The sequence below is a fragment of the Bos indicus genome, chromosome 5, assembly GCF_029378745.1.
Source record: "Bos indicus isolate NIAB-ARS_2022 breed Sahiwal x Tharparkar chromosome 5, NIAB-ARS_B.indTharparkar_mat_pri_1.0, whole genome shotgun sequence".
In the NCBI taxonomy this organism is placed as follows: Eukaryota; Metazoa; Chordata; class Mammalia; order Artiodactyla; family Bovidae; genus Bos; species Bos indicus.
Window position 1 is genome coordinate 102,415,284 of NC_091764.1, and position 14,859 is coordinate 102,430,142.

The window sequence follows — 14,859 nt, forward strand, 5'->3', positions numbered from 1 at the left end:
TATTATTTTCAAGGAGATTTGACTTTCTATTATAATTTTTGCTTTAAGAAAGCCTTAATGTTTTCCAACATTTCAAGTGACATTCCTTATTGGCAAAATGTCCTAGTCATGGTTTCGCCTGAAGATAAACTTCTGGAGACACTACAGGAGGCTCTGCTTTATTTTGATAAATCAGCATCTAAGTTAAAATGGACTGTGTGCTGCTGGAGCTCCTAGTGATGATTTTAAGAAAATTGATGTCTTGATATTAATTCCAATTAAGATGCATTTTAAAATAAGATTTGTGAGTAGTCTGGCATTTAAGCCTTGACTGTGGTCTGTACTCCCTGACCACTATTGCTCCAACTTCGGCTCTCATACATTTATGGACAATTCCAGCTTACTTCTATGAATGTCTTTGTCATGAGTTTCCTCCCACTCATTTGTCTTTTCTCTATTTTCAGACATGTTTTAATAATGTGAAGGTAAGTCAAAACAGTGGTGATGCACCAGAGATAAGAATAGAATAGCACATCTGTTCAGTTTTCTCAGTGGAATTGAAGTCTCGGAGTTTATTCCTCTCAGTCTTAGGAGTCAGGTATGGAAGAGAAATCTCAGCCTCTTTAGTGGATTGTTGGAAGTGAAGCAGGAGAAATCCAGAGTAGAAACAATCACTTGAGAAGAATGTACAGGAGTTTGTTTGAATTAAAAAGTGGACTTCAAAGGCTTCAAGACAAAGGTTTGGGATGGCTTCACAAGCTGAGAGGGACTGCAGTACAGAAGTGCAAAATGATGAGGGGACGAAGATGCAAGGATTACAGGAGGGGAGGGTGGGTTCCTGATCCAGGTCAACTACTACATTCACCACAACCTCTGTGTACCCTTGCTTCCTGCCGTCTCTTCCTTTATCTTGATGTGGGAGTCATTTCTGAGCCTTCTGGAAGTGCTGGCCATTGAAGGTTGCCATTTTATTAGTGGAAAGTTTTTATAATATTGAATCTATTTCTTTAGCAAATATAGGACCAATCAGATTTTCCCTTTTTTGGTATCAGGTTCTGTTGAGTTGTGCTTTTCAAGGACTTGGCCTATTTTGCCGAAATTTTTGAAATTGAGTAAAATGTGCTCATATCTCATATCATTAAATTCACCAGTTGACTCTGTTGATTTCTTCATTGTATGTTTGATTTCTATTTAATTGATTTCTGTTCTCAGTTTTTGTTCCTCTTTTTTGCTTATGATTTGTTGTTATTTTTGTAGATCCATGAAATGGAATCTTAGATCATTTCATTCAGCTTTGGTTTTTTTCTAATGTAGGCATCAAGGAAGCATCAGTTTTCCAAATTTTCTTCTAGCCACCACTTTAACGTTAGCCCACTAATTTTGATACACATAATTTCTTTTGTATTTTATCATCATAAAATATTTCTTCTCTCTCTCTGAATATATTCTTTGCCCTATACTCTTACTTTATATGATACTAATATAAACACTACAGTTTTGTGCATAGTGTATAATTTTTACCTCTTTATTAATAATTTGTTTCTGTGCTTATATTTAAACATATATATTTATAGACAGCATATGGTTTTACAGGGCTTCCCCAATGGCTCACACAGTAAAGAGTCTGCTTGCACTACCAGAGACCAGTGTTCAATCCCTGGATCAGGAAGATCCGCTGTAGAAGGGAATGGAAACCTACTCCAGTATTCTTGCCTAGAAAATCCCATGGATAGCAGAGCCTGGTGGGCTACAGTCCATGGGGTGCAAAGAGTCAGACACAACTGAGCAACTTCGCTTTCACTTTTCCAGCAGTTAAATGTTTTTACTTTGTCATGGGACTTGCATTGCCTCAAACAGAAAGTCAGAACTACTTATCTTATCCTCTCCTCCTGGCTTCAATCTTTCCCAGCATCAGAGTCTTCCAGTGAGTCAGATCTTTGGATCAGGTGGCCAAAGTATTGGAGTTACAGCTTCAGCATCAGTCCTTCCAAAGAATATTCAGGACTGATTTCCTTTAGGACTGACTGATTGGATCTCTTTGCTGTACAAGGGACTCTCAAGAGTCTTCTCCAACACCACAGTTCAAAAGCATCAGTTCTTCAGCACTCAGCTTTCTTTTTTTATTTTATTTTATTTTATTTTTAAACTTTACATAATTGTATTAGTTTTGCCAAATACTCTCACATCCATACATGTCTACTGGAAAAATCATAGCTTTGATTAGATGGATCTTTGTTAGCAAAGTAATGTCTCAGCTTTTTAATGCTGGGACGGAGGAGCCTGGTAGGCTGCAGGCATGAAGTCGCTTAGAGTCGGGCATGACTGAGCGACTTCACTTTCACTTTTCACTTTCACCCATTGGAGAAGGAAATGGCAACCCACTCCAGTATTCTTGCCTGGAGAATCCCAGGGATAGAGGAGCCTAGTGGGCTGCTGTCTATGGGGTCGCACAGAGTCGGACACGACTGAAGCAACTTAGCAGTAGCAGCAGCAGGTTGGTCATAGCTTTTCTTCCAAGGGTCAAGCTCTTTTAATTTCATGGCTGAGGCCACGGTCTGCAGTGATTTTGGAGCCCAAGAAAATAAAGTCTGTCACTCTTTTCATTGTTTTCCCATTAATTTGCCATGAATAGATGGGACCTGATGCCACGATCTTCATTTTTTGAATGTTGAGTTTAAGCCAAACTTTGAACTCTTTCACTTTCATCAAGAGGCTCTTTAGTTCTTCATTTTCTGCCAAAAGGTTGGTGTCATCTGCATATCCCAGGGACGGAGGAGCCTGGTAGGCTGCGGTCCATGGGGTCGCTAAGAGTCACACATGACTGAGCGACTTCACTTTCACTTTTCACTTTCATGCATTGGAGAAGGAAATGGCAACCCATCCCAGTGTTCTTGCCTGGAGAATCCCAGGGACGGGGGAGCCTGGTGGGATGCTGTCTATGGGGTCGCACAGAGTCGGACACGACTGAAGCGACTTAGCAGCAGCAGCAGCAGCATATCTGAGGTTATTGCTATTTCTCCTGGCAATCTTGATTCCAGCTCAAGCTTCATCCAGCCTACCATTTCCCATGATGTACTCTGTGTAAAAGTTCAATAAGCAGGCTGACAATATACAGCCTTAACGTACTCCTTTCCCAAATTGGAACCAGTCTGTTTTCCCATATCCTGTTCTAACTGTTGCTTCTTTACCTGCATACAGATTTCTTAGGAGGCAGATAAGGTGGTCCAGTATTCCCATCTCTTTAAGAATTTCCCACAGTTTGTTGTGATCCACCCAGTCAAAGGCTTTGGTGTAGTCAATAAAGCAGAAGAAGATGTTTTATCTGAAACTGTCTTGCTTTTTCTTTGATTCAGTGGATATTGGCAATTTGATCTCCGGTTCCTCTGCCTTTTTTAAATCCAGCTTGAACATCTGGAATTTTTCGGTTCACCTACTGTTGAAGCTTGGCTTGTACAGTTCTTCTGTGTATTCTTGGCCACCTTTTTCTTAATTTCATCTGCTTCTGTTAGGCCCATACTATTTCTGTCCTTGATTGTGAACATCTTTGCATGAAAAGCTCCCTTGTTACCTCTAATTTTCTTGAAGAGATCTCTAGTCTTCCCATTCTATTGTTTTCCTCTTTTTCTTTGCATTGATCACTGAGGAAGGCTTTCTTATCTCTCCTTGCTATTCTTTGGAACTCTGCATTCAAATGGGTATCTTTTCTTTTCACCAGTGCCTTTAGCTTCTCTTCTTACTCAGCTATATGTAAGGCCTCCTCAGACAGCCATTTTGCTTTTTTGCATTTCTTTTTCTTGGGGATGTTTTGGATTACTGCCTCTTGTACAATGTCACTAATGTCCATCCATAGTTCTTCAGGCACTCTATCAGATCTAGTCCCTTGAAATATTTGTCATTTCTACTGTATATCATAAGGAATTTGATTTAGTCATACCTGAATGGTCTAGTGGTTTTTCCTACTTTCTTCAATTTAAGTCTGAATTTTGAAATAAGGAGTTCATGATCTCCTGTTAAATTAATCCAAATAATTATTTCAGTTAGTATAAATTTCAATTTTACAAGTTCCATTTGTTTTTTCTAGTTTCATTTCTCTGTTTATTTTTATGCTTCATTAAGCAATTTGTATTAGTGATTTAAATACTTTATCAGCCAATTCAATCATTTCTGTAATTTCTGAATCTGTTTTTAGTGATTGCTTAAAGAGCAATCCAGAGAAGCTGATGGCACCCCACTCCAGTACTCTTGCCTGGAAACTTCCATGGACGGAGGAGCCTGGTAGGCTGCAGTCCATGGGGTCGCAAAGAGTCAGACACGACTGAGCGACTTCACTTTCACTTTTCACTTTCATGCATTGGAGAAGGAAATGGCAACCCACTCCAGCATTCTTGCCTGGAGAATCCCAAGGACTGAGGAGGCTGCCATCTACAGGGTCACACAGAGTCGGACACGACTGAAGCGACTTAACAAAGAGCAATCAATGTGGTATGGGTTATATTTTTATTTTTTGGAAATTCTAGTATAGTTTGGTGTTTTTTTTCCCATTCGATACTGAGAATTGTTAGATAGTCCTTTACTGGAAAGAACTTTAGAAATAAGTAATCAGAACACACTCAGAAACCAGGGAATTGTACATGATGAATTAAATTTTTTTTTAATTGAGTTACCTTCATTTTCTTCAAAATGTGTTCCTATGATGACCAACTCACAAATTTTTATTTTAGTCTTCCTCCTTTAGTTTCAAAGCTTCCTGTGAGCCCACCTTACCTGCCACATGCCTCACTTACACTCCATTCTACAGCAGGTGCTTCCATTTTTTTCTTTTCTTTTCTATCCATCCATATCTTTTAAGATGATGTTTGCTTGTCTGAAGTGGAAGAAATGAGAATTGATGGTAGGATTATGTGGTAGATGTGAGAAACATCTAGATGTGATATAATATGCAAAAAGCTTATTCAACTAGTATTTTCCCAAATGTTATATATTTTATCCATTGTGAGGCTTTTGTAACTTGGAACTTTCCAAATTATGCCTTGCTTTTTCACTGCTTCCTTCCTGTCATTTCCATTCTCTTCTTCCTTCTCCTTTACCTCCTCCTCATCCTTCTTCTTATTTTTGTTTTGGCATCATTCCAGCTTCTTTTAACATTACAAAACATTCTTGAATGAAATTAAGTAAGAGGCAAATAAATGAAAAGTCATCCTGTGCTCACTGTTGCTGCTGCTGCTAAGTTGCTTCAGTCATCTCCAACTCTGTGCGACCCCATAGACGGCAGCTCACCAGGCTCTGCCGTCCCTGGGATTCTCCAGGCAAGAACACTGGAGTGGGTTGCCACTTCCTTATCCAACGCATGAAAGTGAAAAGTGAAAGTGAAGTCACTCAGTCATGTCCGACTCTTATTGACACCATGGACTGCAGCCTACCAGGCTCCTCTGTCCATGGGATTTTCCAGGCAAGAGTACTGGAGTGGGGTGCCATTGCCTTCTCCATCCTGTGTTCACAGATTGGAATAATTAATGTTAAATATCTATGCTATTCGAAGTGAGTACAGACTTGATGCAATCCCTATCAAAGTCTCAATGGCATTGTTTATGGAAATAGAAAAGGCAATCTTCAAATAAGAGTGTGTTGTTTAATTTTTAGGTACTCATTAATTTTCCTGTTTTCTTGTCATCACTGAATTTTAGTTTCACTCCACTGTGGTCATAAAGATACTTGGAATGATGCTGATCTTGAATTTGTTCAAACTTGTTTGTACCTAGCATGTCATCTAGCCAGGAGAACATGCCATTTGTGCTTGAGAAGAATGCAAATTTTTCTGTTGATAGGAATACAGAATTAGTACAATGGTGGTATTAAAATCAATTACTGTCACCCCTTTGCATTTTCTACAACTCCTGTCTCAGAAGAAAAATCTCTAATAGGAGATGATCTGCAAACTCAGCTGTCTGGGAAACTCTCATTGAGAACTCCCTCTCCCCCAGGTTCATTGACAAATCCTGGGATTTCAAGAGAGATGGTCAGGACCATGCCCCCACTATGGTTTTCCAGTAGTCATGTATAGATGTGAGAATTAGACTGTAAAGAAAGCTGAGAGCCAAAGAATTGATGCTTTTCAACTGTGGTGTTGGAGAAGACTCTTGAGTGTCCCTGTACAGCAAAGAGATCCAGCCAGTCAGTACTAAAGGAAATCAGTCCTGAATATTCATTGGAAGGACTGGTGTTGAAGCTGAAACTCCAATATTTTGGACACCTGATGCAAAGAGCTGACTCATTTGAAAAGACCCTGATGCTGGGAAAGATTGTGGGCAGGAGGAGAAGGGGATGACAGAGGGTGAGATGGTTGGATGGCATCACTGACTCGATGGACGTGAGTTTCAGCAAGCTTCCAGAGTTGGTGATGGACAGGGAGGCCTGGTGTGTTGCAATCCATGGGGTCACAAAGAGTTGGACATGACTGAGTGACTGAACTGAACTGAACACCCCTCTCTATGACTCTCTGAGCTTTCTTAACTCATCTTATTTTCCACTGAGGCAACCTAATAAATTCTTGGAAATTGTTATCACCAAACTTTTGGAAAAAATATGGTGCCAATTAGTTATAATATCCATATTTCTTTACTGGAGCTGTCATCTGTCTAGAAGTTGGCATGCGCTCATGGATACAGCCTCATGATTTTCCATAACCTAAGTCACTTGAAGACTAGCTCCTGGGAGAGAAAACTGATCAGAATATTAGCCCCAGAAGTCTCAGCAAAGCTTTCTAACCTTGTCTGGATGATACATCTCTAATCTCATATCCCACATCCCTCTGGGTGGGTTGTGTTCTGCATATCTCTGCATTCAAGTTTAAGTGCTCAACTCTTATACAGTGTCCTTGGGTCTGTAGGCCCCAGCCTTCTAAATAAGAAATTTTCTTCTCCAACCAGTGCTAAAATATGTGTTCCTGGTATTCAGCTGTTCCAGTGATTTGTCTTAGGCCAGATCTGTCCAGGCTCCAAGACCAAGGAATTCACATTTTTAACCAATCTCAAAGTATATGTTCTTGGGATTCAGCCATCAAACTGACCCTGTAATCCTTCTGGATTTCTCTTCAGAGACTTGCACATGAAAATCCAGTTATGATGATAACTGTCAAATTCTCTCCCCTTTCCCTGTCCTAGGAAATAAAAGTTTTTACAGTGATGCCCGGGACATATTGTTTTCAATTATTAAGCAAGGTCCATGAACATTGACTAGGTTTGTTGTTTTTCTCTCAGGATTTGTGCGTCTAGCTGGAGGAGCTAGACCTTGCTCTGGGCGAGTTGAAGTGCATTCCGAACAAGACTGGATCCCAGTGTCTGACAGGAACTTTGCACTCCCCACTGCCCAGGTCATCTGTGCAGAGCTGGGATGCGGCAAGGCTGTGTCTGTCCTGGGACACGTGCCCTTCAGGGAGTCAGATGGCCAGGTCTGGGCTGAAGAGTTCAGGTGTGAGGGGAAGGAGCCTGAGCTCTGGTCCTGCCCCAGAATGCCCTGTCCAGGGGGCACTTGTCACCACAGTGGAGCTGCTCAAGTTGTCTGTTCAGGTAATATACATGTCAGGACTTAACCTCCCTACACACTCTGTTCAGGTGAGAAATCATGAGATTTTGCTGAAATCCTGTCATCTCATATCCAGCATACTCAGAAGTCCGGCTCATGACAAACGGCTCCTTTCAGTGTGAGGGGCAGGTGGAGATGAACATTTCTGGACAATGGAGAGCGCTCTGTGCCTCCCACTGGACTCTGGCCAATGCCAATGTTGTCTGTCATCAGCTCGGCTGTGGAGTCGCCATCTCCACCCCCAGAGGACCACACTTTATGGAAGGAGGTGATCAGATCTCAACAGTCCGATTTCACTGCTTGGGGGTGGAGTCCTTCCTGTGGGAGTGCCCTGTGACTGCCCTGGGTGTCCCTGACTGTTCCCATGGCAACACAGCCTCTGTGATCTGCTCAGGTAAGAGAGAGGGACAAGGGCTACTGGTACTCGGGATGCTCCTGGAGTGAAACGTCTCCAAGAGCAGAGAGTGAGGGAAAACTGGCTTCAATAGTCAGATATTCCATGGTGAAATATGGTTCTTCTTATTCTTCATTTATTTTTCAGGTCAGGGCAAAAAGTATGAAGGGGAATAATATATTTTTAAACAACAGTGTTATTTACACATGGTCATGGAAAACAATGTATAAGCAGTAAGTTAGACTTCAGTCATGTTCTCCAGTCCAAGTCAACAAAGAGAACATTCTCAGCACCACGGAATTATTGTTGCCTCCCCGTAACTGTCCTCTCCCTCCTCTCCAGTGAAAATTGCTTACTAACTTCTACCGTAGAATTCTTCATCAGTGTTTGAAGTGTATATAAAATTTTGCAGTATGTTTTCTTTTGTATCTAATTTATTTAATTTATTTTATCTAATTTATTTAATGTTTGAGTCACTTGCTCAGTCGCTCTGTCATTTGGCTACAGTGCCTACAGTCTTTGCCGTGGCATGGACTGTAGCCCACCAAGTTCCTTTGTCCATGGGACTTCCCAGCAAGAATACTGGAGTGGTGTGCCATTTCCTCCTCCAGGGGATCTTCCAATCCTGGGATTGAATCTGAGTCTCTTGCATTTCCTGTGCTGGCAGACAGAGTCTTTACCACTGAGCCACCAGGGAAGCCCTTAGTGCTTCTCATATCCCTTTACAAATAACTCTAAAGTAAAGTAAATGTTACTCAGTCGTGTCCGATTCTGGCCTACCAGGTTCCTCCATCCATGGGATTTTCCAGGCAAGAAGACTGGAGTGGGTTGCCATTTCCTTCTCCAGGAGATCTTCCCAACCCAGGGATTGAACCCAGGTCTCCCGTGTTGTAATAACTCTGCCTACACCATAAAAACATTCTCTGAGAGTATTTTATAGAAGTTTAATTATTTATCTCTTGCATGTTGTGCTTTCCTTCTGATGTGGATATCTATGTAAGATAATTGTCAGAGTTCATACAGACATCCAATTGACCCAGATCTTTCTGAAAAGACACTGTTCCAGATTGCACTGCCACTTTGTCATAAACAGAAGGGAATGGTTGTCTGAGTATTTTTTGAGACTCTCTACTCTGTTCCATTGTATCATTTGTACACCCTTGAATGTTTTATTAATTATTGTAATTTTATAATAAGTATGAAACTTTTAATTTATAGGAATTACTTTATACTTAGTCTTCATTGCTTGTCTTGCCAACCACATTGGCTGTTTTTGGTCTTTGCATTTTGTATAAACTTGTGAGTCAGCTTATCATTTTTCACCAAAAAAGCATAAGGTATTTTGACTGCGATTTGATTTAATCTAAATATAAATTTGAGGATGATTGACTGTAGTAATTTTGAGTTTTCCAACTCACTGACATCATACATTCCTCTATTCAATTTGGTCTTGAATTTCTCTCAGAAGATTTGCTCATCTTTTACTGGATTTTGTCTCCTAGGCATTTTATTTTTTGATGTTACTAGTATTTTTTTTTTTCTCTGTGTAAGTGTCTGAGCAATGAATTCTCTCTGACTTGTTTTCACCTTTTAATTTTTTTTTTTTTGAGCTAATTTGAGATTTACAGAAAAGTTGCAAGAATAATTGCAAGAATAAAACTTTCCAGATGACATTCACCTGGATTTCCCAGTGTTGGTATTTTGCTTTAGTCTTCCTTTCTCTGTCTGTTTCTGTCTTTCTCTTTTCCTCTTGGTTTGCCTCTCGCCCCATTTCTCCCTGAATATGTAAAATCTTTCTGAATTAGATTGCAGACATGATGTCCCTTTACCCTTGAAATACTACAGGGAATTTCCTTATGTAACCACAGTTCAGTCAAGTTCTCAGACAACTTCAGCCCCAGATGACATCTAAGTGCAGCCACATGAAAATCCCAAGACAGAACTGCCAAGTTTGTCTGTCCCAAGTTACTGACCCGGGAAGTCTTAAGTAAAATGAAGTTGTTTGTTTTTTTTTTCCTACTGCTACTAACATTTTTGGAAAACTTTGTTATATAGCAATATAACCGGGACACTTACCATGTGAGCTGCATTCTAAATAGATGAATATTTGTCCTCTGATCTTCTATTTTACATTTTCTACCTTGTGCTGATCTAATGTGCTGATACACTCATTCTCTAGTTCTTAATTTCAGTTATTAAGTTTCAGCTCTAGAATTTTTATTTCTTTTCTTGTTATCATTTTTCTGACAAGATATATCTTGTCAACTAATTCTATAATCACTGTAATCACGACTACTTAAATTCTCTGCTAGATAACTCTAGTAGCTGAATACCTTTGGGAATACTTTCTAATGTCTCCTTTTTCCTCTTGGTTTTCCAGGAGATCTCTTTTATGTAAGCATTTTTAAAATGACAGACATAGAAGTATAAAATTATAGAAATCCTTCAGAAAAGGTTTTATTTTGCATCTTTTAATTAGAGATAGATTTAGGATTAGAACAGCTAATGCAACATAATTTTTTTAATTGAGTATAATTGCTTTACAATGTGGTATTAGTTTCTGCTGTACAAGGAGTGAATCAGTTATATGTATACATATATCCCCTCCTTCTTGAAATGCAAATCAAAACTACAATGAAGTATTACCTCACACCTGTCAGAACGGTCATTATAAAAAAATCTACAACGATTAATACTGGGCATGATGTGGAGAAACGGGAACCCTCTTGTACTGTTGGTGGAAATGTAAACTGATACAGCCACTATGGAGAACAATATCAGTTCAGTTCAGTTCAGTTCAGTCACTCCGTCGTGTCCAACTCTTTGTGACCCCATGAATCGCAGCACACCAGGCCTCCCTGTCCATCACCAACTCCCGGAGTTTACTCAAACTCATGTCCATTGAGTCATTGATGCCATCCAACAATCTCATCCTCTGTCATCCCCTTTCCTCATGCCTTCAATCTTTCCCAGCATCAGGGTCTTTTCAAATCAGTCAGTTCTTCACATCAGGTGGCCAAAGTATTGGAGCTTCAGCTTCAGTATCAGTCCTTCCAATGAATATTCAGGACTGATCCCTTTAGGATGGACTGGTTGCATCTCCTTGCAGTCCAAGGGACTCTCAAGAGTCTTCTCCAACACCACAGTTCAGAAGAATCAATTCTTTGGTGCTCAACTTTCTTTATAGTCCAACTGTCACATCCATACATGACTATTGGAAAAATCATAGCTTTGACTAGACAGACCTTCGTTGGTAAAGTAATGTCTCTGTTTTTTAATATGCTGTCTGGTTTGGTCATAACTTTTACTCTAAGAAGGAAGCATCTTTTAATTTCATGGCTGCAGTCACCAACTGTAGTGATTTTGGAGCCCAAGAAAATAAAGTCAGCCATTGTTTCAACTGTTTCCCCATCAATTTCATATGAAGCGATGACACCAGATGCCATGATCTTAGTTTTATGAATGTTGAGTTTTAAGCCAACTTTTTCACTCTCCTCTTTCACTTTCATCAAGAGGCTCTTTAGTTCTTCTTCACTTTCTGCCATAAAGGTGGTGTCATCTGCACATCTGAGGTTATTGATACTTCTCCCGGCAATCTTGATTCCAGCTTGTGCTTCATCCAGACCAACATTTCTCATGATGTACTCTGCAAATAAGTTAAATAAACAGGGTGAAAATATACAGCCTTGACATACTCCTTTCCCTATTTGGAATCAGTCTGTTGTTCCATGTCCAGTTCTAACTGTTGTTTATTGACCTGTATACAGATTTCTCAAGAGGCAGATCAAGTGGTCTGGTATTCCCATCTCTTGAAGAATTTTCCACACTTTGTTGTGATCTACACAGTTAAAGTCTTTGGCATAGTCAATAAAGCAGAAATAGATGTTTTTCTGGAACTCTCTTGCTTTTTTGATGACCCAACAGATGTTGTCAATTTGATCTCTGGTTCCTCAGCCTTTTCTACATCCAGCCTAAACATCTGGAAGTTCATGGTTCATGTACTGTTGAAGCCTGGCTGGAGAATTTTGAGCATTACTTTGCTAGCGTGTGAGATGAGTGTGATTGTGTGGTAGTTTGAGCATTCTTTGGCATTGCCTTTCTTTGGGATTGGAATGAAAGTTGACCTTTTCCAGTCCTGTGGCCACGGTTGAGTTTTCCAAATTTGCTGTCATATTGAGTGCAGCACTTTAACAGCATCATCTTTTAGGATTTGACATAGCTCAACAGGAATTCCATCACCTCCAATAACTTTGTTCATAGTAATGCTTCTTAAGGCCCACTTGACTTCACATTCCAGGATGTCTGGCTCTAGGTGAGTGATCATACCATCATGATTATCTGGGTCATGAAGATCAGATTTGTATAGTTCTTCTGTGTATTCTTGCCACCTCTTCTTAATATCTTCTGCTTCTGTTATGTCCATACCATTTCTGTCCTTGATTGTGCCCATCTTTGCATGAAATGTTCCCTTGGTATTTCTAATTTTCTTGAAGAGATCTCTAGTCTTTCCCATTGTATTGTTTCCCTCTATTTCTTTGCATTGATCACTGAGGAAGGCTTTCTTGTCTCTCCTTGCTATTCTTTGTAACTCTGCATTCAAATGGGTATATCTTTCCTTTTTTCCTTTGCTTTTTGCTTCTCTTCTTTTTACATCTGTTTGTAAGGCCTCCTCAGATAGCCATTTTGCTTTTTTGCATTTCTTTTTCTTGGGGATGGTCTTGATCCCCATCTTCTGTACAACGTCATGAACCTCTGTCCATAGTTCTTCAGGCACTCTGTCTATTAGATCTAATCCCTTGAATCTATTTCTCACTTTCACTGTATAATCGTAAGGGATTTTATTTAGGTCATACCTGAATGGTCTAGTAGTTTCCCTACTTTCTTCAGTTTAAGTCTGAATTTGGCAATAAGAGTTCAGGATCTGAGCCACAGTCCTTCAAAACCTAGGAATAAAATTAGCATGAAGTGAAGTGTTAGTGAAGTCGCTCAGTCATGTCCGACTCTTTGCGACCCCATGGGCTGTAGTCTACCAGGCTCCTGTGTCCGTGGGATTTTCCAGGCAATAGTCCTGGAGTGGATTGCCGTTTCCTTTTCTGACCCAGCAATCCCCGTACTGGGCATAAACAGTGAGGAAACCATAATTCACAAAGACACATGTAACTCATTCTTAGGGCAATACATAGCGTAAAAGAAAAATTTTGGCATTCTCAAACACAGAAGTCTCAATAGAGATTAAAATTACATTAACTTTGCTGCTATGTTATAGCTCCCATCTCAGGCTCCATCACTAGATCATTATTTAGCTTAAATCAGTTTCCAGTTGTTCAGCCTCCCAGCTCTCTAATCATTGCTGTTTCTGCAGGAAACCAAACCCAGGTGCTGCCCCAGTGCAAGTACCCCGTGTCTGAACCAGTGGCCTCAGCATCCCCAGAGGAGAGCGCCCCCTACTGCTCAGGTGAGGGTCCCACAGAACAGAAGACCCTTCTCATTCCCCTGTCAATGCCCCATTGTCCCATTTCTCTCTCCTCAGACAGCAGGCAGCTCCGCCTGGTGGACGCGGGCGGTCCCTGCGCCGGGAGAGTGGAGATCCTTGACCAGGGCTCCTGGGGCACCATCTGTGATGACGGCTGGGACCTGGACGATGCCCGCGTGGTGTGCAGGCAGCTGGGCTGTGGAGAAGCCCTCTATGCCACGAGGTCTGCTCACTTCGGGGCAGGATCAGGGCCCATCTGGCTGGACGATCTGAACTGCACAGGAAAAGAGTCCCACGTGTGGAGGTGCCCTTCCCGAGGCTGGGGGCAGCACGACTGCAGACACAAGCAGGACGCTGGGGTCATCTGCTCAGGTCTGTGCTGCACACTGTCCACAGGCTGGGGAATGGGGGTGGCTGGAGGATGGGGTTCTAAGCCCTGAGGGAGAGATGCTGAAAGGACTAGAGAAGGAGGCTTTCTCCCATGGAACCTGTGGTTCCAGCAAACGTGAAGACGAGGTGCTTTCACTGCCTCCTGCAGCAGCTGACGTTTTTGTTCTTTCTTCTCAGCAGTGTTTCCTGGCAGAGCCGTTTCTTACAGTTTCCACACGATAGCAGAGCTCTCTTTTCAGTTCCCTGTGGTAGTAAAGTCTAGAGATCCCGTTGATGCTGTAATGAAAGCACAGATTTACTCTGTTCAGTTCTATTTGCTAGGAGTCTGCTGACGGTCTCCGTGGGCCAACATCCTGGTGCTCACAGAGCTGCGTTCTTCCTGAAGGCACAGGGAGGACTCCTTTCCCAGCCTTTCCTGGTTTCTTTGTGACCTCTTTCCTTGGCTCAGAGCCCTCTTCTTCTTCAGACCTACAGCAAACTATGTCTCTTCTGAGCATTCTTCTTTACAATTCCCTCTAACTGGAGCTTTGCAAGGTTATCCATTTAAGGATACCAGGGATAAGGAGGTGATTAGGCTGGACTCAGGTGGTTAATTCACAATATTCCAGCTTAGTCTCACCATCCCAAAGTCCTTATCTTAGTAACATCTGTAAAGTCCATTTTCAAATGTAAGGTAACATATTTACAGGTTCCACAGATTATGATGTAGAGATTTGTGAGTTCATTATTCTGCCTACCCACCACCCACCCCAGTATCCACATCACATCCCATTCACAGATCCTTTTTAGATTTTACCAGGAAGCAGGATCTAGCTCCCCCTGCTTGCAGGTACCCAGATTAGTCTTTCTCTCTGTTCATATCCATGACATCACTGTGGTAGAAATAGACACAAAAAGACAAAGTAAGATGAAAGGGAGACGAATGTCATTCTTGTCACCTAGTGGACATCTCCTCAACTAGGTCAGGGATGTATAGTCACAAATTCTTGGAGAGAGGAAAACCCAGAGCACTGAGTTGGGTGTTGTTCACTATGTCCTGTTT

The 14,859-nt window shown here is 41.2% G+C and overlaps 1 protein-coding gene across 1 annotated transcript in view; it reads left to right on the plus strand.

Moving 5' to 3' along the window:
- LOC109559717 (antigen WC1.1-like) overlaps window positions 1-14,859 on the plus strand; it is a 120,010-nt gene that overhangs the window by 98,461 nt on the left and 6,690 nt on the right. Inside the window, 4 exon segments of the mRNA XM_070788667.1 lie at window positions 7,236-7,544; window positions 7,637-7,954; window positions 13,317-13,409; window positions 13,485-13,799. Coding sequence (XP_070644768.1) covers window positions 7,236-7,544; window positions 7,637-7,954; window positions 13,317-13,409; window positions 13,485-13,799 — 1,035 coding nt within the window.